The 24265-nt window shown below is 35.2% G+C and overlaps 2 protein-coding genes across 3 annotated transcripts; both read right to left on the bottom strand.

Annotated features, from left to right (window-relative positions):
* Window positions 1-230: 230 nt before the first annotated feature.
* On the bottom strand, window positions 231-9708 carry LOC132623930 (probable ubiquitin conjugation factor E4). Its single transcript, XM_060338747.1, has 16 exons — window positions 8580-9708; window positions 7701-7905; window positions 7353-7504; window positions 6965-7268; window positions 6686-6838; window positions 6178-6381; window positions 5971-6083; window positions 5739-5853; window positions 3405-3494; window positions 3095-3298; window positions 2922-3017; window positions 2693-2815; window positions 1163-1255; window positions 918-1082; window positions 714-803; window positions 231-632 (listed from the first exon to the last, which is right to left on the bottom strand). The coding sequence occupies exons 1-16, from the start codon at window positions 9416-9418 to the stop codon at window positions 453-455; spliced, it is 3126 nt and encodes a 1041-aa protein (XP_060194730.1). The 5' UTR covers window positions 9419-9708; the 3' UTR covers window positions 231-452.
* Window positions 9709-10844: 1136 nt separating this feature from the next.
* LOC132621436 (cyclic nucleotide-gated ion channel 2) lies at window positions 10845-21840 on the bottom strand. Of its 2 annotated transcripts, none has more exons than XM_060335703.1 (8): window positions 21719-21840; window positions 14629-15244; window positions 13456-13671; window positions 12751-13067; window positions 12277-12388; window positions 11959-12195; window positions 11769-11855; window positions 10845-11459 (listed from the first exon to the last, which is right to left on the bottom strand). In XM_060335703.1, exons 1-8 carry the CDS (start codon window positions 21742-21744, stop codon window positions 10974-10976), a joined length of 2097 nt encoding a protein of 698 aa, XP_060191686.1. In that variant the 5' UTR covers window positions 21745-21840; the 3' UTR covers window positions 10845-10973. The 2 variants fall into 2 exon arrangements, with proteins under 2 accessions (XP_060191686.1, XP_060191685.1); XM_060335702.1 differs by lacking the exon at window positions 21719-21840 and adding an exon at window positions 15602-15930.
* Window positions 21841-24265: the final 2425 nt, after the last annotated feature.

Raw genomic sequence — 24265 nt, 5'->3', positions numbered from 1 at the left:
AGATATTAGGTCAAATTCGTCTTTTTCTGACCTTCTCATTTTCTTTCTGTAACCTCAGGCTCACTAATGCCATCAAAAGATCGGTGAAGTGAATTAAAAAAAGGAAAAAAAATAAAAACCAAAAGCAAAACTTGGCACAGGTTCCGTTTGATTGTCTCAAGGATAAATAACACATTTTATCAGGAAATCGAATGTGCGTAGTCGGACTACATTCACTAACGGACCAAAAATGAAATTACGAAATTATTAATATACCATTTTTCAGATGATTCCCCTGTTTACATAATAGTGGTCACATAAATTCCTATAGTTATTGGACCCCAAGGTAAAAGAAGAACTACCCCATACAGAAAACAAGGCATAAGATTTTCTTGTTTTGCCAACACAGGTCTACCTTCGATCACTTGAATTAAATATACAATGATCAGGTAAAAGCACAAAAAGGGAAATCCCTACTCAATCAAATTTGAAGTATCAGTTGTTTGTATTGTTGTTTTTGTGTTTTGCAAATTTAAATCCTCCCCAGGCTTCTGCAGTTCATGGGACCGAATGAACTCTTCGATTTTCGCCTTCAACTCAGTGTCGGGGATCAACATGTCCGCAGTTAGATGAGACCGGTTAAACGGGTCCGTCTGTAAACCACCAGTAGAAACAAATGAACAAATGCAATCTTCCTCCTAATCAGAATAAAAGACTACGAAACAGAGGCTTACACTATCACTAAGAAGGTGGCGCTGAATAACAGGCCGGTCCACTATTATCCTCGAAGAGGGAAGAATGACAGGATCCTTCATCAAAGTATACTGCAAATCAAATAAAGATCATTGGATGAGGTGAAAAACAAGAATGGACACCATCTATCTCTCGTGAATTAGGAGCTACTTGATTTGACTTTTGAGTGAAAAGGCGATGCTTACTTGGATTGGATCAAGGAATTCATCAGGAATGTCTCCAAGAGCTGCCTCGGCATCCATTGCTTCTGAAGCTGCAACCTTGGCTTTTGCACCAAGGTCAATGAACTCTTGTATGATCCTCATATCTTCACCAATTCTCCTAAGGACATCAGCTGCAGCACTAAATATCTGGAGCAAATCCAATTTGTTACTCCAATGCCCAATTAGAGAATGAATTTGAAGAAGCAATTAACTTAAAGAGTAAAAACCTGTTCATTGTACGATCGACCGTCTCTTATAATTGCACCTGGAAAGATATTCTCCTTATCTCCTCTTGCCAAATGCACATAAATTTTCACAATCTTCACATGCATCCAAAAGAAATTGTAAGACTTCTACATAATATCTTCCTCTTGATTCTAGTAAAGAAACAATGACGTCTACAAGGCACACTGATTCTAGTAAAGAAACAATGGAGTCTACAAGGCACACTAAACAACAAGAACAAAAAGAAATGTCTGCGACCCTCTTCATGGAACAGGAGATTACCAAGACAATGTGATAACTGGAGACCAAAAGGCTAAATATTAAAGAAATACACTTTTGTTTGTCAGAAAGAAAAGAATAACCGGACAGAGCTTCGGCAGACCAGAGGCCCAATCAACAATCATATTAGATTTTGTTAAAACAATGATACTCCTGGAAAATACAGTGCTCTACACACACTGTATGCAAATGATACTTGGTGCTAATATCAAACAAATGACGACCTTTATATCTTGAATAGATATCACTACCAATATGTTTTTTATCTATTGGATAATGGGCTCGCTTCTCTAGCCTTTGTCTGGAGCAGGGTTCGAACTCGCCAACCCACACATTTCCCATTGCATTCTTACAACTAGACGAAAGCCCTGGGGGCTCACTACCGATGTATTATTATGGTTATAGTAAAACTACACTTCTATACCAAGTCATCATCCACATAGAGAAATGAACATACATATACAAAGGTCATTTCCCAACATACAAATTCATTAAGAGTAATCATCAATTTTCTTCACAAATGAGTGAATAAAAATAATTTTTGCCACGGTGGAACATAATCCTTCCAAGCAAAGTGGTCAATCCCAAAACAGCTGACTATTTGAATGTTAAAATATATAGGGAAGACCCAAAAGGAAATATGTCTGATAAAAACCGGAACAAAATAATTACTCTATAATCTCAAAATCGATCTGACACTTCACTAACCACGTGATCCACTTTCCATATCCAGTCTATTGATTCTTCAGAGATATACATTCCAAATCATTAATTAAACACGTTTCTAGCAAACATACTCCATTAACACTTCATATTGTAACTGTGGAAGTAAAATTAGGTTTCTCTATTGGGACGTGGAAATATTAGAAACAAGTACTGTTGGTGGAGATGAGGCAACGGTGGCAAATTAGGTGGAGAGCAAGCAAATGGAAAAAGAGGAACTAGATGTGAAGGACAGAGAAGTAGAGGTCAATTGGAAGATATAAATATGAAGATGTTTGTGCCCCTGGCATTTCAACACGTGGCTCATCATTTTTAATATTTTGTTTACCTAGATCTTTTTGATATTCCAATTTCACCATCATAAGAAAAGCATAGTTGCACTTACTAGGTTTCAAGTGTAAAAATGCAAGGACTTCAGTCAAAAGGTAAGAGATTAGGAGCTTTCCAACTTGAGGGACATTTAATGCCATTGCTCTTTGTTAGCTGCAGTAAGTAATATCATATAGGAGTATGTAAAGAACTGCATTCACCTGTTTCAGCAACTCTTTCGGACGAAACTCATACTTTTCAGGGTCTTTCAAGCTAAGAGATTTTCTTTGGGGACCCACCAACTGTAGTAAGAAGTAATTCAACATGCTAGCAACTCTCTCCACCTGGAAAACCAATTTGAGAAATATTAAGGGAAAAGATTTAAAAAAACAACAGCTTCACCGATTATAACACGATAAAACAACAATTGATATAGAATAGTGACCATACCATCTCAGGAAGAAGAAAAGGGACAGTTATTTGCTCTGAAGTAAATGCTAGCAGGCTCACATCTTCATTTGCCAACTTCATATCAATTCGAATTATCTAAAACAGCCAACATCTTTCACTTAAACTATGAACAAAACTTTAGCAAATAAAAAACATTTAGATTAAAAACTGACATTCTCTTGTGAATGGAACTGCCGAGTTCTCTCCTGCCTTTCTTGAACTGGTCTTCGCTCCCATTCCACTGTGTTAGACATTTCAGCTTCCAGCTCTTTTAGTTCAAGAATTTTATTAAGACTTTCATCGAGAAGATAGATGCTATCATTAATCAAGAAGTTCAAGAAATTCAAATAAACACCCTTCTCCTCCTCCTTGGCAATCTGTAATATAGAAGTTACAGATGGAGTGTTATTGGAGAGTAGTTCAAGCGTTGTGTGATAAAAAGTTCAGATCAAAATATCACCCAAAAGGGAAAAAAACTCCAACCTGTCTCCATGCATTCCGATGACTTGGAACTTGCCAAAGATATTCAAGTAGTTCAGCAATGTTATGGCGGATATTAAATTTATCATAGAACTGCAGCACACGGAGATATTTCAATTAAAAAACACACTGGGAGCTCCTATCATCAACTGAACTCATGCAACCAACAGTATAATACGGAATGCCAGCAACACTGACTGAAGGCTGAATCAGAGAGCAGATTAACATTCATGACCACATTTTCTTATAGTGAGACTGCAAAAATTTTCCCCTTCATCCCTGGCCACCCCACTTCTTAAGAAAATTTTGAAGACAGACCAGCATTCAACCTCTCTATGGGGAAAGAAGTATCATCAAAGAACCAAGAAAACAGTACCCAAAACCTCTGGCTTCTAAAAAAAAAAAAAAGGAAAAAGAAAATCTAAAGACATAATATATCACCAGAGAACGAAAAAAACAGTATTTGAGATCTCTGGGCAGAAAGAGTTCTGTTTTTACAGCCATACTTTAAAGATATACCCCCTTAACTTCAAAATTCCTTCAAAAAAGCCCTTTTGAGGAACTGTTGGTAAGATGATCTACTTAGAAGTTAGAACTGTGTTTGCAAGCCTTTTTATTTATGCTGATAAGTTGGTAAGCATATTTAAACAGTCATGGAGAAATATACCGACAAACATAGTTTCTTGGAGTATATCTACTTTTCAATACTCTATTCCAAAAATGTCACATTAATTGTTGTTCGAGAAACATCTTTTATGACAGGAACAGATTAATTATTTTTAAGCTGACACATTACTGACAGCCCTCGAGAACGAGAGAGAGTGTGTGTGTGTGTATGGGTTTTGCTAACCTACAACATGAAGGTTGTAGGATAGCAATGTACCCATTTTGTAGTTCACTCAAATGCCCTTCAATTTTAATTATCACATCGCTAGTAGAAGGGACTTTTTCGTCTTTTACCAAAACCTAAATTTGCTTCTCTTTCAGTCTGACCGCTTTCCAGCGATTTGGCCTCCTCCTTTCTTCTCTCTCCTCGTTTTTATTTCTTTTCTGGAGATTCAACCTAACATTAAAGTTTTTCTTCCATGTTGATTGTCGTTTTTCTAAAACTGCATCACCTATTCTTACATTTTCTTTGTAGCCGTAACTTTCAATAGATTAAAATCAAAGTTCAATCTGAGCCATTTTATTAAAATGTGAAAGGAAGGCAAAATGAATAGATTATAGTCAAAATGTGAAACAAATTTAAGCATTAATTTCTCAGCTTCTAAAACTTTTGGAAGTAAACGAAGTTCTTACGGAATCCAGTCACAATATGAGATAGACCTTACAGTTGTAAATTTCAGCCAATTTAATTAAACTGAAAATCTCATAACTGGTAATTAGTGGATGCAAATAATCTTTCTCCTATTTCTCCTGCACAACACCATGCAGAGCATTCCAGATGGAATAAAGAAACAACACAATTTTACTTACATTACTGTTATGTTCGAGAAATTTTATGTTGCATCCATTAGAATTTCACCCCATTGATTTTATTCATCTTCTTACTCAAATTGAACAAATAAAATTAAATAATCAGATTATGAATGTATTCGTTGCTTCATTGTCGACTTCAATTTTTCAAATGAAAGCAAACGCATACCTCTTTAATTTCTTATCCAATTTCTCATTTTCCCTTATTACTTCTCCACAAAAACTACTCTGGCAAAATGGGTGTCGTTCTTGAGACCCTGAATTGTTCTTTCCTTTTGTAGTATATGAACTTATATCTGTGGGTATTGCAAGAATGAGAAGACATGCTATAGGGGAGCAGAGGGATGGTGGGGAAGGAATGAAGTTGGCAAAAAGATTTTGGGTATAATATTTATGAAATGACAATAAAGCCTTCTCTTTTAATATGTTGCAATACACTGCTAGGGGCATTTTTAGAAAACAAAAGATGGGTACAATGCTAACCTACAACCTTCATGTTGTAGGTTAGCAAAACCCTATATATATATATATATATATATATATATATATATATATATATTGACGCTCCAGCCAGATCTGAAGAATCTCCACTTAAAGAAGGTAATGGTGAAGTGAAAGGTCAATGACCTGAAGTCTTGAAAATGAACGACACAAGCGAGACAAAGAAGTAAGTTCTCACATTCTGATATCTTTGTGAGACTTTAAAAGCGTCTGATAAAATATGAGAAAAGAACTAACGTTCAACAATCAAGAGAAAAAAAATTAGCATCAAATATCATCACTTCCTCAGTAGGGGAAATTTTGTAGGAACAGGATCGTTCCTCAAAATACATGTTAATTGACAAAGCACGAAAGCATTACCTGCGTGTGGGAACCTGTAAATTCAATGTCAACATAAGTCTTCAAAAGATTCTTCACAAGGTACTCCAGAGAGAGTTGATGTCCCTCAAACAAAGTTGACGTTGCAGTGGAGCCGCTGCATAAGAAATTCAATTAGATAGGCAAAAGAGTTCCCAGCAGACAGACACAAATACAAGTGAAAGTAACTTTGAAAAAAAAAAAGCAATATCACAAGTGACTATAATTGAATCACCTTCTGCGGGGCATCCAACAGTTTAGGACTTCAACCATCTTAGCTCTAAGATAAGGGTTTCTGATATATTCTGGACTTGCCATGAACATGATAATGAAATTCATGAAGTCGTCCTGTCAAGCAATGCAAAAGGAGAAGTGCATATGAAAAAGGAACACATGAAGAACAAAATATGAATGAACATACAAAAAACATGACTAAACCTACCAGCAAGACACCATCCAAAGCTCTAGGAATTCGAGAAGCAAAAATTAGCAGCTCCATGGCATCTTCAACAAAGTGCTCAGGCATAGATGCAAACTCCATAGGGCAAGGGGAAGGTAAAGGCATCTTAAAACCTCCAACAATGCCGACCAGCCAAACAACCATCAACCTGTAGTAGGATAATGCATGCTGGAGAAGCCCTCCATCCTGAAAACAAGGCAATCTTTTAACTCTGTATACGAATAATATAACTTACATCTATTCAAACCTAGGATGCTGTTGATTGCACATTATATATTTAACCCAAAAAAAAAAAAAAATCATGTGTGCAAAGAAAAAAGTAGGACAGTCACTACGAGGTAACACCCACATTAAGGAGCTACTTTGCCTGAAAACAACAAAGTATAGCATTAAGTACAATCAAATAAAAGCAGCTATAAAAAGAGAATTCCTTCACATTCTCAAGATAGCACAATCCTACTAAGTATTACAAAAGGAGAAGTTTATATACCCTCAGTATTTGGGCTTCATAGCATAATTTCTCCTGTGAATACAACTCAAGTTCTTTCTCCAAACGAGATATTTCCTGCTGCAACTGCGTTGAGGGTGCTTGTTCTAGCATGGTTTTCATGGTAGACAAAGTCTCTTCGGATCTTGAAATGTCCTAAAGATGATAATTAAATAGTTAGTTTGACATTAACCTTTCATCCACTGTTACATATGGTTCAAGACATCCTTCTTTCACCAAGTATAATTTAGTATTTCCTTTCTTCAAGTCCCAATTCCTCACCTGAACAAGATGCTTAAAATCTGAAAATGCTTTTAGGAGGCCCAGGTTGAGCACCCTTGCAGTCATGAAGAAGCATTCACATATGAAGGGGTATTTAGCTTTCTCACTACTACTTGATACTGGGTTGTTATAGTGGAGAATCGAAGCGCCACCAGAATCATTCCCGGAGCTTGTAGCTTCCTGAGACGCCAACAACCGATTTTCACCATCACGGCCTTCCTTAGAGACGTCAACTTTCCCGGGATTATTTTGATTTATCCATTCAGAGACTTCGTCTGATGATGCATGCAAAGCAGTCAACCCCCTGGTATGGATCAGAGGCAATGTCAAAGCAACAAACCCACATGCAGATGAAAAGGGGAGCACGTGGCCAAGAAGAAAATTTCACCTCAGTTCCAGACGGGTGCTAGAAAACACATATTGGGGATCGATCTTGTCCCGTTTTGTCAAATTGGCATCTAAGAAAGGTTCACATAGCCGAAGCATAACAGCACTGAGATTTACAAACATGCCTGAACTAGCACAAGATAATGGATCAACCTGCAATGCATAATATTTTGAAGTTACGGCAGAGTAGAAAATCCCAGAACATACAAAAACAAAACTACAATCCGCTGATAGCAGAGGGAAAAGGTACAAGTGCAAATAAAGTATCTGGCAGAGCCAACAGATGCAAACTTTGCAGGTCTGTTTCCCTTTTTACAGCTCCATAGTGTGATCTGGAGTGAAATCTTACCTGCAAATGTGCCCTAGAAGAATTTTTGTTTATAACTGCTGCAAGATATCCAAGAACATTTTCACGAATGGATGTATTTTTCAGAAGAGACATAAGGACTTCTGCCAAGCCATCATACAAGTTATTCATAACAGTTTTGATTGTTGTGAAAGAAGACAGGAGATCAGCAGGACGGCGTGTTTCCGAATCCGAGAAACATTGCTGGCTGTTGTCAACACAAGTGAAACAATCTATCAGTCCTCTTCAAGAGAGTATGTCAACGTAAAAGGACTTAGACTATCTTTGTACACCTAGGGCCCTAACTGGCCACCTGTCCTAACTTTTTGGTTAGAGAATGAGAGAGATGCATATGATAAGTCACCGATAATAAAGAGAACAATAAATTAGCTTGATGACGTCCGAAGAATCAACCTTTTAACACAAGAAGCTAGGAAATGCTTCCTCCTAGCTGCCTGTACTTGAAAGAATGGACATTAAACGTAACCCAAGGGTGTGGCCTAGTGGTCAATGAAGTGGGTTGAGTACCATGAGGTCTCAGGTTCAAATCCCAGTAGAGACAAAATACTAGGTGATTTAATCTCATTTGCCTTAGCCTTGGTGGACAGAGTTATCTCGTACCTGTTGTGGAATTAGTCAAGGTGCGTGCAAGCTGGCCAAGACACCACGATCATCAAGAAAAAAGGAATGAACTTTACAGGTAATATCGTAAAGACTTGCTCTTTCACAATTTAGCATACACCCTTCTTCCAGAAACCAGCATGATAACAAGGATTTCCGTTTCTATAATCGATTTTATAGTGTCATATTACCTTTCTTCAATGTATTAAGTTAAAAAAAAAAACACAGAATTAAAGAGACAAGAGATAAAATTTAACCCACCCAACATCCGGCTGACTCTTGAAGATTGTATTATCAGGCAAAGCACTAACATGAAAGAAAGGACCCAAAATACTCGTCATCTCGATAACTCTTCCATTTAAATACACACTCTTTGGAATCCACCAAGGATGATTCACCAAAGACTTAGCACCTACTGGATACTTAACCAAGAACAACAAAGCCCTAAGTGGTTGCTGAAAATTACCCAAAGCTGAAACCTTTAACACAGTCCCTCTCAAATCCTCATACAACTGCTTCAATATCGGGTCCATACTATCGAAATCACCATCTTTAAATAACTCATCCAAGAATCCAGGCGGACTTGTCACCCCACCACTACCACCCCCACCCCCACCAAACGCATCGATACTACTGGAAACCTCGGAAAACAACAAAGGTAACAAAGGAGATACATTCTGTTTAGACATATCCCAATTGGGAAACATATCAGGATTCCCTAAATGTATCCTACAATACGAAACAGCAAGTTTTTTGGCTTGTTTAACAACTAATTCCATCTCAGACCTAACATTCTTATCCTTCATCGACGCGATTTTCTTACCCTCATCATATGCCCTACGATAACAGTTGAGTAAATACTGAAAAGGGGGTTCAGCATATACATAATTACCAGAAAGTCGATCGATTAATACTCTTTCCATTAAATCCCTAGATAATCTTAATTCTTTACCCTCGCTAAGAATCTCTGCTGCTGTCATCTCTAAATACACGACACGTGTATCGTTTTCCATTGAATCAACTAGGGTTACGAGTAAGATTTTTCGAAGAATTATGTCTTCGATCTCTGCAGGTGTACGCTGTGCTTTAGTAGTCGACATGATTTTCAACAATAAATTAAACAAGAACTGATGATTTGTGATTGAGAGAAGGAATTTGCTAGAAATTACAAACAACAGCCATGGTTAAAAGTAAGTGGAAAACATATGGTTAAAGGAGTATTGATATAACTGTACAAATTGGAAAAATTAACAGATGCATAAATAGAAGATGAAATTGGAGAAAATATTGAAGAGAGAATTCTGGAATTTTGAGTAGATGATGAAAAAGGAGGACTTTTAAGAGTTTTCCGACTCTACAAGGTAACTCTTTACGGTGTCGTTTCTATTGCCTTTCTATTATCCAACCCCCAATTGGTTTGGGCGTGTTTATTTACACTATATTAGGTTGAAATTATTTAATTAGTGATAAATTATTGATTTAATATAAATATGGATGCAAAAAAAATAGATTTAAACTCTATGTATAGACGTTGAAAAAAAAAAAAAAACGCTATTAGCGTCTTGCTAACAGATGATCTGTCTTGCTTTTAAGTTAACTAATTTCATTTATTGGACACATTACTTGCAATTATGCATTATAGCGAGTCTAATTGTGTAAAATTCTTTGAATGATAGTCGTTGTTTTACAGATTCAATACTAATGTTGGTTTTGTACATCTATTAAGCTAATAAACTAATTGGAAATTATAAGAGGAAGTTTAATGGATGTGTATGGGCTTTCAAGTCGATTTGATACAAAACTAACTTCTATAATATTAATTTAAGTCAACCACAAGCTTAATCAAACTTTGCAAGATGATAACTCATTCTGAATCAGCTCTTTGATGTTGCTTTGCATTGATTACATAGAAACAATTAAATTCATAAATAAATTAATTAAGAAAAAAAATTAAAAAATCAATAGTTCGAATTGAGATATCGATTTGAACTATTTGAAATAGTTAGATGTTGTTGAATGAATGTATGCAGGCTCTTGTGTTGAATTGAATTGAATCAAGTCGAGTTGATGATTCAAGCCCAGCCCGAGTCTAATCAAGCTTTGCAAGATGGTAATCCAACCTGAATCAGCTCTTTGTTATTTGCATTGCATCCGTGAATAACTCCACAAAAAAAAAATGATTAAGAAAAAATAAAAGAATCAATAACTACGCTTGAGATATGGATTTGAACGTGATCGAATTATACTAATCATTAGTTTAAGTTGGAAATTAAAAACGAACGTGATTACATAAGATATAGAACAAGAATTATTTGCTTTTACTAAATTTGAACATTCTTTTTATAGAATTCAATGATTGCCATTTCTATCTCCTTTTTAATATGTCAATACCCCTGCTGCATTTACTAAAATTCTAATTTTATTCTATGCGATCATGTTCTTCATACAAGCATAGAAGTAAGAGGTGTTTGAGTCGCCCAGTTTCATCCATTGGATCATTGATTCCTATTTCAGTAAACGATGACATTTATTTGAGTAGAAAATAACCCCCTTTATATCAAATATTAAAGTTCAATGAATCAATGTCGTTGTACAAATTTGGCTTATTGATGAAAAATATGACAAATGAGGATTTGGTAATCAAAGTTATTATCACTATTCAAGATGATCATGTGGCCTTAACGACAAGAACATTGCAGCATATTTTCGAAGGCGACGATCATTATCCCCATTCTCCGCCACATGTATAACTGGACGTCTAGTCCTCATCATGTAACGACGCCAAGCTAACTGTATATTCACAGCAGCCCAAGTTCTCCAATTGGAGGAATAATACCTTGCTGTTCGCTTAAGTCTCTCGTTTGCAAATTTGTATCGGAAGTGATCTGTGATAAATCGAAGATGGTTTGCATCTAAGCCAAATGCTTCAGTGGATTCAATGCACGTGAAGGTTGCGGAAGAAGCTGGAAGTCTGTCAATGAAGGGGCGACGCAAGCACCAGGAAAGAAGCTCATCTCCAAAAAAGCCTCCAGGCTCAAGTATGCTCATGGCTACCATTCCTTTACTCAGATTTTGGCTACTTTTTACTCGCCCACGAACAATGAATACTACCCGGTGCACTGGATCTCCTTCTCTTATGATCTGTTTTGACAGAACAAAAAGGTAAGAAATTGTCATAGTTTCAAGCAGTTACGTTTCTTCCTCCGATTTTATTTTATATGACAGCGTTTTAACTGGCCAAGGTGTTTAAGAAAGAAGATTAACTTTTGACACATATCAAAGGTGCTTTTAGAACTTGTCTTAAGCATGACATTATATTCATATGTTTATAAGAGCAAACTAAGAAAATTAGAGAGCTTCCAACTGTATAAAATGCGTCATTCAGCTTTTAGAAACAGACTAAAAAGGAGAAAATAAGTATCTCGTTCTAGAGAATGTAAGAACATGAACCTTCTCATCTTTGGAGAAGACCAGCGGCTTAACGCGATCACAGATATTGTCTAGAATAAGCTCATCCAATCTATGGAACAGAGGAACCTGAAATAATGAAATCCAGATCATACTCATCGTCATATTTCCACTTATAATATACCGATGTTCTGTGCTTAAAAGGAAAGTAAGAATTGACTTTGTCTTGTACCTTTTTAATAAGATCAAGGCAAAGAAAGCGTTTGATGTCCCTTCGAAGTCCTTCTGGCAAATCTTTTACAAGTTCCATCTCATCTTCTCCACCCATCATAGCCCATCTTTGGTGTTCAAAGTGGCGAACTCTTTGTCTCAATTGTGATGGCAATTGTCTCCTCTTCATCCACCATTCCATATCTCTGCACCTTAATTGCATCTTTCGTTTCTTTGCCATGACCGCGTGTAAAAACACCTTGAAATAGAAATCAAAAACACAAATTTAGCAGCTTGAAGGAATCATGTTTTTGAAAAGATACAAGTACTAATAGCTTACCTGGATGTTGCCAATCAACAAAGTGAAGAGCATTAATCCACTAAGCACAAGGCAGATACTGAAAATAACTTCCAGCCAGTGACTTGTGGGTTCTAAGTCATTGCCAAATGTGCTGCAGTCAAACACTAAAATCTGTAAGTGAAGTCCATATATCCAAAATGAACCTAAATCTAGTAGTTCAACAAGTAGTCACCAAAGTAACAGTAATCAGACAGTTTATTTCCTTATTCATATCTCTTCCCCTGGCCAAAGACTTTGAAGAGAACTAAAGTTTTTCATGTTTCACGCCATACTAAAAGAACAAATAAAAAAGAATCTTTACTAAGATGTTGAACCCAACAACTTCCCTGGTTTTCAGGAAACCAAAAGTTAAATTTCGTTCCACATTTGTTGATGCATTAGACCAAGTTATTCAACATTGAAGTCTTAACTATTATATAAAGAATCAAGTTAATCAATTATCCAGATATTTACCTAAGGGTCATCAATCCCCAAAAGATAGGATAAAGAATCTTCACAGTGATGGATCTGCTAGAAACAACAGGAAGTGCCCATTGATATATCCCAAATGGAAATGGTCCATTGACATCCAAACACAAGGGTTTTCTAATCACTGTCGTTGAGTTTCCACCACATAGATCTCCAACAGTTCCTGTTGGCAATAAAAACTGATAACACACCTCCTCTGAGCATGACAAAGATAGATTACACGAACGGCTCCGCTCACACTGCTGCCTTAGACATGATGCCACTCTCTGTATTGCAAGAACATACCAGCATCCCCCAGCAACCTACAAATAGATGTTTTACACCATGAGGTTAAGTTAACTTACAAACAACACGTAATTCTCTATATCAAGTCTGATATGGTAACATAGAAGATAGTGTAATTAAGTTTTTTTTTTAACTGTGATTCGGGGTAGTTTGGTTGGTGGGATGGGAGAGATAGGGATATCTCATGGGATTAGCTATTCAACCTTCTACATGGAATAACTAATCCCATCATTTTAGTACAAATGGTGGGATAAAATAATCCTGGAGTTAATTATTACTCATAATCAAACGCCGGATAAAATAATTCCACATTTTTATACTGGAATTATTATTATTATCCCACCGACCAAATGATATATAACTTAAAAACTGTAGTATGCAAGGCAAAAGTGAAGTGGAACTTACATGAGAAGCAATAAAATAAGCAATGAGATTAAGGCCAAATCCCCACCAGATGGTACCAAAAATATATCCCGTAACCTTTTGCATCCTTCTCATTAAGCTTATGCTGTGATAGACTTTGGGGAGGAATTGGAACAAGAACATTAGAAGAAGGATCGTCATTATAAGCTTTATCTGCTCTTCTCTTATTAGTTTTGGAACCAGCAGCCAAAATATAGCCTGCAGGGAAAAGTGGAAACACCAGAAAATGAAACATTGAGAAAAAAGTACTAGTCATAATTTCGATAACAGTAGAAAAGTATAATGACTTGAGACCTTCCTTTTTGTGTACTTTAGGTTACATGCTTATACAAGTGTTATTAGAAAAAAAGGAAAACAAACATTTTGCGATAAAAGGTGTACATTTTTTCACTATTTGTTTGTTTTGAAGAATTTGGCAACTTTTGGATGATACTAGATGGACTATATCACCAGGTACATAACAGTAATAATCCGTGACCTTCAAATAAGAACTTTTTAGAGCAGAATAACCTGTCATTTCACTAACATTCCTATATTATAGGAGTATAATTAGAATATCCAAAAAACCTTCTTATCATGACTTTTTCACTTCTAATAGTCACCCTTTACTTTTTTTTCTATTCCAAACCCGCCACTCCATGTAAAAAAAAAAATGCTTATATATATTGACAACGATAAATTTTTCACATTACATGTGTATTTTAACCTGGTATATCATGTTACAATTACTTATTTCTGTGGTACCAAAGTTACTACGAGTAGCAGTTACCTGTTACTCCCTCCGTCCTAGTTTATGTGACATCGTTTGACTAGATACGGAATTTAAAAAAAAGAAAGGAAGACTTTTGAAACTTGTGATCCAAAACAAGTATTAGATATTTGTGTGGCTGTAAATCATCTCACAAAGTTAAATTGTATCCAAATGTAAATGTGACATTTTTTTTGGAACATAAAAAAAAAAAAAAAAAAAAAAAGGAAAGTGTGCCACATAAATTAGAATAGATGGAGTATTATAGATCAAATTAGTATTATGTAAACTTATCCAGACATAAGTTAATTTTTTTTTAAAAAAAACTCCAATCCTTTTGGTTGATTAATTTTTAAAAAATATAATTAGGTAAGCACAATACATAAGTGGTTATAAATTTTGCTAACCTGTGGAACGGGAAGGATGACAAAAGCATCGAACCAGAATCCTTTAAGGGACCTAACATAATGAGAAGCAATCGCACGCGCATCCCACACGAGTTTCCCACACCCAACAACCAACGACTCTCTCGAAACATACGCCAATCGAAACTGCAACCACAAGTGAAACAGATGCACAGCATCCACGCAAGTACGAATCACCGTAACAATAGCCGCAAGTCCACCATCCATGTACAAACACGGCGATCCACCAACTCCAATGGATAAGGCGTAAAAGAAAAGAGGATCAACGGCTAACGCCATGCCACGTGCCAATAATATGATTCTGTTCCATCTCTGCACGCGCTTGCTTCGAGGGTCTAATACACGTGTATGACGGTTATGGCGGCTGGACCGGGTTTTGCCGGTTCGGTTTTGAATTGGAATTAGTGAAGAACCAGCTGAAGCTTCCCATTCAGGTTGGTGAGCTCTGTCACAACTAGTGGAGTGGAAAACAGGGACCCCAACTTGAGTGCATGCATAACATTCAATGGAGTTTGAGATTGGGTCGTTGTTGTTGTTGTCATCGTTGTCGTCGCTGTTGTCTGGTTGAACTGATCTTTGTCGGAATATTCCAAACCACCTGATATAAATCCCCAGTTCAAAAAAATTCAAGTTAAACACAATTCATATGGAGTACTTAGTAGTTATAACTATACAAAAAATTGAAAAAAGAAGAAGAAGATCAGTGCAATGCAATAAAAAGTGTAACACGGATTACACAGAGTGCAAGAAAAAAAAAAGTTCAATTTTCAAATGGGTACGTAAGCAGGGGAGGAGTTAGTGAATACCATGAATTCAATTGAATCCCTTTCTTCGAAATTAAACAACCAAAAAAATCATGTATTAGTTAGAAATCTTTAGTACTAGTCCAAATTCAAATTTGTGCACTATTTTCGTCCATTATTTGAATTTCTGGCTCTGCTATTTATTAGCTGACCTTGAGAGGAAGAAGCGGAGGTCTTGGCTTGAAGACATATTGAGAGGAGCGGAACCATGGAATAGAAAGAAGAACTATTGTCAAAATTTGAGTAATTTATAATACTCAATTTTAAGAGGGAGAGATCAAATTTACAAGGGAATTAATTATCTAGAGAAGCATGTAGAAGAAGAAGGCAACAGTTTTCATGAGGATTTTCGACAATTGATAACACTATTCGTGGTTGCCGTAGATTAGCTTCAATTATGTATGAGAAATATATGCATGCGGGGAGGGTGATAAGTGTAGAGAGAGATGAGGGAAGAAGTAAAGATTTGTGGAGAGGATGTAGTGGGCAAAATGTATCTATATAATTGCAATAATTTTGAAGTGGGTACGTCTCTGGAGCGAGCACATGAAGAGGTTGGCATTTTCCTCTAAAGACGAACAACCTCTTACGGAACGTCACGGTTGTGGGGTCTTATTTCCAGTGCAGCTTGGGGTCCCTTTTATTTGTTTCTGTGACTCTACCTTCCCATGTGTACATACAGACCAAATGAAGAACGTATCAGCCAACTCTTTATTTTGTACTTATTGTCATAATATGTTCACTGTGCTACTTGGTCTAATTAGCTTAAAGAAGCTATATGATGTACACATCCAAGTGCAACCTAATTAGTCATAATTTTAGATGTTAAAGATTATCAGATAATATTGAAGAACTCTTGCGATATAGATAAGCTTCTGAATAAGTTGGTTATGAATTTCTTTATGATGGGGGAAGTTGGAATGCAAGCCCAGAAATATTGGACTCGTTCACATCATCCTCGATGTTCGTGTCACATACATACACTGACGTGTAACACATAGTATTCGTGTATTTTAATTAGTTACAACATGTAATATGCATTATTTTGTAAGTTATCAAATTGGACATACTATTGCCTATAATTGCATGACTTATTGACATGATGATGTAAATTTGTATCAGATGTAAACAAAAATTGATACAATGTCTGGAGTATAACTATCATTTACTGCAATTGCTAGTGAAATCAGAAACATATTTAATTTGTCAATTGTAGTGACTCTAGATTTTATCATTGCACTATCAAATATAATTTCAATCAGAATTACCTTCCAGGATCTATAATTGCCTCAAAATGTCCAATATATATACATTATTGGACCTTTTGAATAACAGCCAAGAAATAAGCTTCAAAATTCAATTACCCATTTGATTTTACCTTAGGTAAATATAAAAGTGAACCACGTATGTAGCCAAAGAAAGCGCCAAGGAAAGACAGCAAAGAAGAGAGCTACTATAAAAAGAAAGAAAGAAGTGATTGAAGGAAAAATCATGACGTTTAAGTTTTGGCACCCAGATACGACGCGAGATGGATTTGGCCATTCGATAAAATTTGCGCACACAAAACAAAAGAGGTCTACGAGTATGGTTCTATCGCTCAAGTCATACACTTATCCGCGGCCACAAGTTTTTTTGTCTGATTTTTTTCCCTCAATAATTTTTCGGATATTCTAGCAAATCACAATATTTAGCTTCAGAAATTTAAGAGTCATTTATTAGTGTTTTTCTCAAATTTACCCTTGTCGTTTCAAAGAGAAATGATAGTATTAAAGGAGACATTAAATATAAAATAAAAGAAGAGTTTTGACAAGTATTTCCATGATACGGGTCAAAAGGGGGTGAGATAAGTTGAGTCAACATGAGCTAAATAACAACGGTCATAGCCCAATCTGGCCAACTCTAACCAAATTAATTTATTTTTTTTCTAACAAAACTAGTCAAACATATCAAACAAGAACAATTGTTTATTTAGTTTGACAATTTTTTGTAGGATCAATGTGGGATGCATATTTAGCCCAAAAACAACTCAATTTTTGAATGGCCTGACGAGTGGGAATATATTAGGTATGTTTTTATTGTAAATGATATGACTTGAACGGTTCCCAAATTAACTAATCTTGAAAAGATGGCCAACTTAATTTGTCCAAACATGAACAAATTTGAACAGTGATCTTTTTATGTGCTAGTTCACCCCTAAATTTCAACAATTACAGAAGGTGGCAATGAGCAAGAAAGGATCGGAATGAATCAGATTAGGTCTCCGTTTGCCCCTCAACTTTGGTATAAACTTTTGGCATTAAGGCGCAATGATGCACTTTCCCAATGAAGAAAAACAGTATGGCTAGTCTTTTTGGTGCTGCAACCATGCTTTACATTTTTAATGTACGAAATTTATTTGTAATTAGTTGACTTACATAAATGGAGTTAGTGCTTTACTTTAAAATGTGAATGAGACATGGTATGACTTTCCAAAAATGGTTAGACCAGAAATGAATGAATTATATATATATATATATATATATATAGTAGTATAGAAATAATTGCAAGACGTACGGACAACCAATGATCTTACGCATGCAAGCAATACGGTAATTTCTAATTGGTGCATTTTAAACTTCTTCCTAGTAATCGGGATTATATGTAGCAGTTACGTCATTCATCCCAAATAGTTTACTGCCACTTAATTATTTAAACAAGGTATTTGTCCATATATACTTAAATAAGTAAGTTTTCTTTCTTAAATCAAATCTAAGATGATCGATTGACATAATGGAGTAACTAATATTGATACGATGTCTTTCACGAAAAAATAATTGAATAATTAAAACGGAAAAGGGCCAAATATACCTGTGTACTATCGGAAAAGGGCTAAATATATTCCTTGTTATACTTTGAGTTCAAATATACCTTTGCTGTTATATTATTGGTTCAAATATATCATTCATCCGTTAAAGTTGTCAAAGGTGAACATCTAATTCTACGTGGCACTGTCATTTGATAAGGTGGATGTCACCTCAGCATCCCTAATCCATTTTACCCCTTCCCTCTATTTGTTCTTACACCACTAAATTTTCCTTTCCCTTCCACCACCATTGCCACCGCTACCGCCACACGACCATCTCTATATTTAAATCGACCCTGATCACACATGTGCAAACCCCCATTAGAGTGCATACAAGCGTCAAGAATTATAAGCCATCAAAGCAGCAAAGTCAATTGATATGCAGTGCGGAATACTTAACAATTGTTCGACCTTACCATGTGGACCACTTAACAAATCTTTCAGTTAATTTGTTTTCATTAGTAAATTAGATTATATAATAACAAAATATCGTCCATTTATTCAACAAACTTCATTTTATATCTTAAATCCCAAAATAAATGGAATAATAGTATCGCTCTCTGTATAATTGATTCCTTTTTTTTCTTTTTCTTTCTGTATTTACATGAGATTTTTCTCTTGGAAATGAGAAAGATCATAGCTGGCAGCCAAGAAAAACAAAATAAGGTTAGGTTTAGATTGGATTGGAAATTTATCATAAGAAGCAACCTTTGTGCTTTATGCATATAATTCCATTTCCCTTGATTCTTTGAACAAAAGGCTCGACTTTTCTGATTTAAAAACTCCAAGGAAGCACAACATAAATCAATGTGTGAATCAACGTAAATCTCTGTTTCACCAAATCTGCAAATTAGTGGTGGTGATGGTGGTGGAGAGAAAGAAAATTTTAGTAGTGAAAGAGCAAATAGAGAGGAAGGTAAAATGGGTTAGGGGTACTGAGGTCGCATGCCACGTGGCATCCATCTCATCAAATGTCAGTGCCACGTAAGATTAGATGTCCATCTTGGACAACTTTAACGGAGGAGGGGTCAATTTGGACCTAAAGTATAACGGCAGGGGTATATTTGGACCCAAAGTATAACGAGGGATATATTTGGCCCTTTTCCGTAATTAAAAATACACTTGACGTATTAGAAATGGTTCAAAAATGTCCTTCTTCCATCTATTGGATCAAATTTGCGCTTCTTTCTACATATTGGGATAAAAAATGCTCTTAACATATTAGAAATGACTCAAAAATGCCCTTCTTGCACTTATTGGATCAAATTTATCCCAAATATTACTTTTAGGCTTAAAATTAATACTTTGTTAACGACACAATTATATAATATTTATTGAAATTTTAATTAAACACGTGGCCTCCTTTAATCATACCCGTAGCACAATTAGTTTGTTTCGAAAATATCCTCACTTCCATCACATAAATTTTTGTTAATTTTTCTATCTTTCTTGTTTAAATTTTGTTAAAATAGCTTGATGAATTTTACAGGATATTCATGATTGGTTTAAAGTGTGGATAATAATTTTTTGTTGTTCAGGTATACAAAAATTGTTTAAGATTCCAGTTATGTAACGATTAGTTCGAGTATGGATTGTAAAAAACAAACGGGTCGTGGGGTTTTTCGAACCAATTTTGCAAATCAAGAACCCACCATGGGGATATCTACTAATGCTCCCCACCATACTGGTTTTTGTGAATATTTATGTTATACTGTTTCCTGTAGACAATGTAGTAGTAAGTAGAAGTTCTAGCCTTTCCTTCCCTCGTTTAAATATCGTGCAAGGAGATGCTCATGTTGTATGCAATGTTTAACATAAAGTACGTTTTATCACCAAAAATAAAAAATCAATTTACCCAAGTCGTGATTTGTTTTGTTATATTCTAGCCTACATTGCTTACGAATTCAAAAAATTGTTTATGCAAAGAAATGCACTAGAGAAATCTGCCAAACACTTGGTGCAATTTCAATCTCTAAAATATTAAGTAAAACAATTTCCAATAGATGTATGCGTTGTTTAACATATAAATACTATAATGGGACTGATATTAAAAAGATCGAAGGCCACATGTTTAATTAAAATTTAATTAAATATCATATAATTGTGTCGTTAATAAAAGGGTAGTTTTAAGCCTAAAAATAATATTAGGGATAAATTTGATCCAATAAGTGGAAGTAAGACATTTTTTAGTCATTTCTAATACATTAAGGACATTTTTTATCCAAAAAGGTGGAAGGAAGGGCACGTTTTATCCAAATAGGGGGAGGGAAGGGCAAATTTGATCCGATATGTGGAAGGAGAGCATTTTTTAATCATTTCTAATACGTTAACTAGTTAAGGACATTTTTGCCCCTTTTCCAATTAAAGATCCAACTACATTTCTATTTTATTTTTAACCATGCGAATATAACAAAAAAAAAAAAATTAGATCTGTATATGTGAAATCTCTATTGAAATGAATAAAAAATAAAACTAGTTCAATAAATATTGCTTTTAAAGGATCCTTATAAAAGAAAATCATAAAAATATAGGAACAGCAAAATGGGGCTAGCTTATGAAAGAACTACATTTGAAAAGCAATTTTAAAGTCACAGGTTTATTGTAATTACGAATTTAATTATACTTGTTCAATTATATACTCAATTCAGTGTTGTTCAAGTAATTAGTATTCGCCAAACAAATTAAACAAGCCACATCGTATAATTACATAGAAGTTCAGTTTTCATGTCCAAATACACCCCAAGCGAATAAATGAGATAGTAATTCACATGATAGTCCTTTTTCTCGCAATTGAAAACTCACGGATCCTAAACTCACCTTTTAACCGTTTATTAAGGAGTAATGAGCTCTTTTTTCGTCTATTAATTTGTGCGATCCGCCTGGTGCTCTTATGAAACAATTCACAATTTTGACTAATTAAATGTAGCTGATTTAAATAAGAGTCAAAGTTATAACGTCTAATAACTTTGAGTAGAATATAACACTAATTCGTCCACAAACATATATATACTCATCATTTGTGAAGCATAATAGTAGCTACTTATTCTGGATGCAAGAAACTACATAAGAAACAGTGTGTCAACTTGACTGACGAGTCGTATGAGTTAGAGTCAGCTATATAAGTATATTACACACTAATATATAAGTGATCAAATCATTAAAAAAAATTATTTACCAAAAAAAAAGTGATCAAATCATGATCTTGATCACTCGTTCTAAAAATAAACCCTAAGGTTCTTTATCCAGGGTTTTCATGGATAATTGCCGCTCCTATAACTAAATTAAAGCATTGACAAATTGTATTTCTACGTGAACTAATTAATGCATATTCCGCAACTAGTATGAAATTATAGGTACATTCATTATATAGATTAATAGTGATTCCGAATAAATTCAGACGACTAGAATAAGGGAAGAGGAATGAAACCTGGTATGTGAGAGAAAACGAGCCATGCATATATCTCTACTTCATGCAGATGAACCGATGGTGCTCCGAGTCCGTAATAGGACTAACGTCCTTGGACCGGCCAATTTTTTTTTTCTTTACTTGAACGGAATTCTATAATTGCATAAGTTCTGGTCTCGATCAATTAATACTCATGTGAAGCAAATAACAAAGAGAGGAAGTAGTGTCGTGTGGGAGAGAGCTTAAGGGAAGGACAGAGTACACTAGGTATGTACGTACGTGTTATAAATACACATGAGTTGAAAAGAGTGACAAATGATGAAGGTGTGTGTGGTCATTAGAATTAAATTGAACATCAAGATTCAAGAATAATCTTTGATGATATGTAATGTAGCTATAGGTAGCAGAAACAACAATAAGTCAATAACAACAACGTTAGTTTCCATATATTTAGTGAGGTGTGTGGAAGCTTCCTCCTTAGCATCTGTCACCCTCACGCCCTCAAAATCCAAACAAAACAAATTCACACACATGCATTGAACAAAAAACCTTTTTTTTTTTTTAGCGCGGATTGTCCTTCACTTGGGGCGGTCTTTAATTTTTGTCCTTCAAATTGGTAGTCTTTAAGTTTTGCTCCTTAAATTAATGGTATTTAACTCTTGTCCTCTGCCTTTGTTGCAAATCTGTCAATAAGGTAGAATTTGTGTCTTAAGCAAATTCTGTCTCAAAGCAGAGGACAAAAATTAAAGACCACCAATTTGAGGGGCAAAAATTAAAATCACCCAGCGAAGATCAATCCTGCAAATTGCCCAACAAAAAGAACCTCATACGTTGTGCCTGTGTGTACTATTTGGCCATGTCTTGCAAAATTGTCAATGAGTCATCATAAATATATGTCTACTTATATACACGGTAAATTAAGCTTAGTATCATCGGTATCTATTTTGTTACTAATTTCACGTTATGGACGCGCGGTTTTTTATAGTAACTGATAGAGTGGCTTTTTAGGTGACATAGCGTGTGAAGCTACACTACAACAGAAATCAAGCATCATCTATTAAACCTCCACCTCAAACTGTGAAAATTAATAGTGATGAAAGTTGCAGTCAATGTGTTTGTGGAGGAGGTGGACTAGTCAGAAATTATCAAGGACAAAGGGCCCGTTTGGCCATTGAAAATTTTTCTTTTTTTTTCGAAAAATGTTTTCACTTTATTTGAAAATCAACGCTTGGCCATGGAAATTCCAAATACAATTTGAAGTTGTATTTGGAATTTAAAAAAAAAAACAAAAAACTTGTTTTCACTTTCAATACATTCAAACAACCAAATATTTTTTGCAAAAACTATAACCCAACTCTAACTCCAAATACCAAATAAAGTGAAAAATATTTGGTTTTCATGGCCAAACGCCTACTAAGATTCATTTTTGCCTACATATTCCCTTCGGGAGTTGGAACCAACAATGTGGCAGAAGTATCAGCCATTTTGTTTGGAATCAAATAGTGTGCCAGTAGTTATAGAGTTGCCGAGAGAAACTCACTCACTTCTACTTGTTAAAAGTACAACGAGTGAGTGGAAAGTTCCCTGGAGAATCTTAGTTACATCACTGACATTGAGAACTTAGTTGAAGAATATGAATTCAATATCAATCACTGCTTCAGAGAAGCCAACAACCTACAGATAAATTGGCTAATTTAAGCCATAACATTGATGAAATGCAAGTGTTCAACTCTTTTGCTGATCTTCCCAAGAATATCTAAGACTTCATTAACATGGATAGGTGGAATCTACCATCATTCAAGATCGAATTACTCCCTCTGTCCCAATTTATGTGATACAGTTCAGATTTCGAGAGTCAACAAGAAAATCTTTGATCGCGATTTATTCATATATCCTTTAAATATTTTAAATTTAATAATTGTGACTTAACATTTTATGTGGTTTCTAGATATGTAAATTATTTTCCAAAAAGCTTAAAGATTGTTTGTCCAAATTCACAGTCAAAATAAAAAAGTTTGACTTTCAAAATCTGAACTGTATCACATAAATTGGGACAAAGGGAGTATTAAAATCTGTCCAAATGGTTTATGATCCTCCTTAGTTTACTGCTTTAATTATTTTTTTGGTTAGGCAATAGCATAGTCTTACCCAGTGTTTTTAGAAGTGCTTTTGGGGATAGTCCCGGGGCGAATCTCGGGGCAGGTCGTACCAAAACGCTTTGATGCATAAATGAAAGGCGTAGATCCATAGGGCGTACACCCTAAAATTTGGGGCATAAGCCCCGGGCGTAAAGAGCGTTAAATTCGATTGTTATTGTTTTAAAACTAGGTAGATTATGCCCTAGGTATGTAATGTTATACTTTATGTTATTGTGTTTTCATGATGTAGTGAGTTTTCTTAAAATATATAAATAAAGAAAGCAACACTTATAGAAAGTAACACTTCCATAAATAATTTTTTTAGATAATTATGCCTGAAATTGATAGGATAGACATTTCATAGCATAATATTCTTGAAGCAGCTTTATCTATTTTTTGTTATTGCTCTTCCACTTTTTACTCATCTCCT

Source organism: Lycium barbarum, chromosome 12 (assembly GCF_019175385.1).
Source record: "Lycium barbarum isolate Lr01 chromosome 12, ASM1917538v2, whole genome shotgun sequence".
Classification (NCBI taxonomy): Eukaryota; Viridiplantae; Streptophyta; class Magnoliopsida; order Solanales; family Solanaceae; genus Lycium; species Lycium barbarum.
Note: the sequence above shows the minus strand (reverse complement) of the source record. Positions and strands in the feature narration are given on the sequence as shown.

Excerpts from the sequence above, each read along its gene's own strand:
- LOC132623930 (XM_060338747.1), bottom strand. The coding sequence starts at position 9,418 with ATGTCGACTACTAAAGCACAGCGTACACCTGCAGAGATCGAAGACATA. Across the intron at positions 6,839-6,964 it reads ATTTTAAGCATCTTGTTCAG|GACATTTCAAGATCCGAAGA; the intron begins GTGAGGAATTGG and ends TATCATCTTTAG. Across the intron at positions 3,495-5,738 it reads TTACAGGTTCCCACACGCAG|TTCTATGATAAATTTAATAT; the intron begins GTAATGCTTTCG and ends CGTGTGCTGCAG.
- LOC132621436 (XM_060335702.1), bottom strand. The coding sequence starts at position 15,639 with ATGTCTTCAAGCCAAGACCTCCGCTTCTTCCTCTCAAG. Across the intron at positions 13,672-14,628 it reads TCATCCTTCCCGTTCCACAG|GCTATATTTTGGCTGCTGGT; the intron begins GTTAGCAAAATT and ends TTTTCCCTGCAG. Across the intron at positions 11,856-11,958 it reads GCCTTGATCTTATTAAAAAG|GTTCCTCTGTTCCATAGATT; the intron begins GTACAAGACAAA and ends TCATTATTTCAG.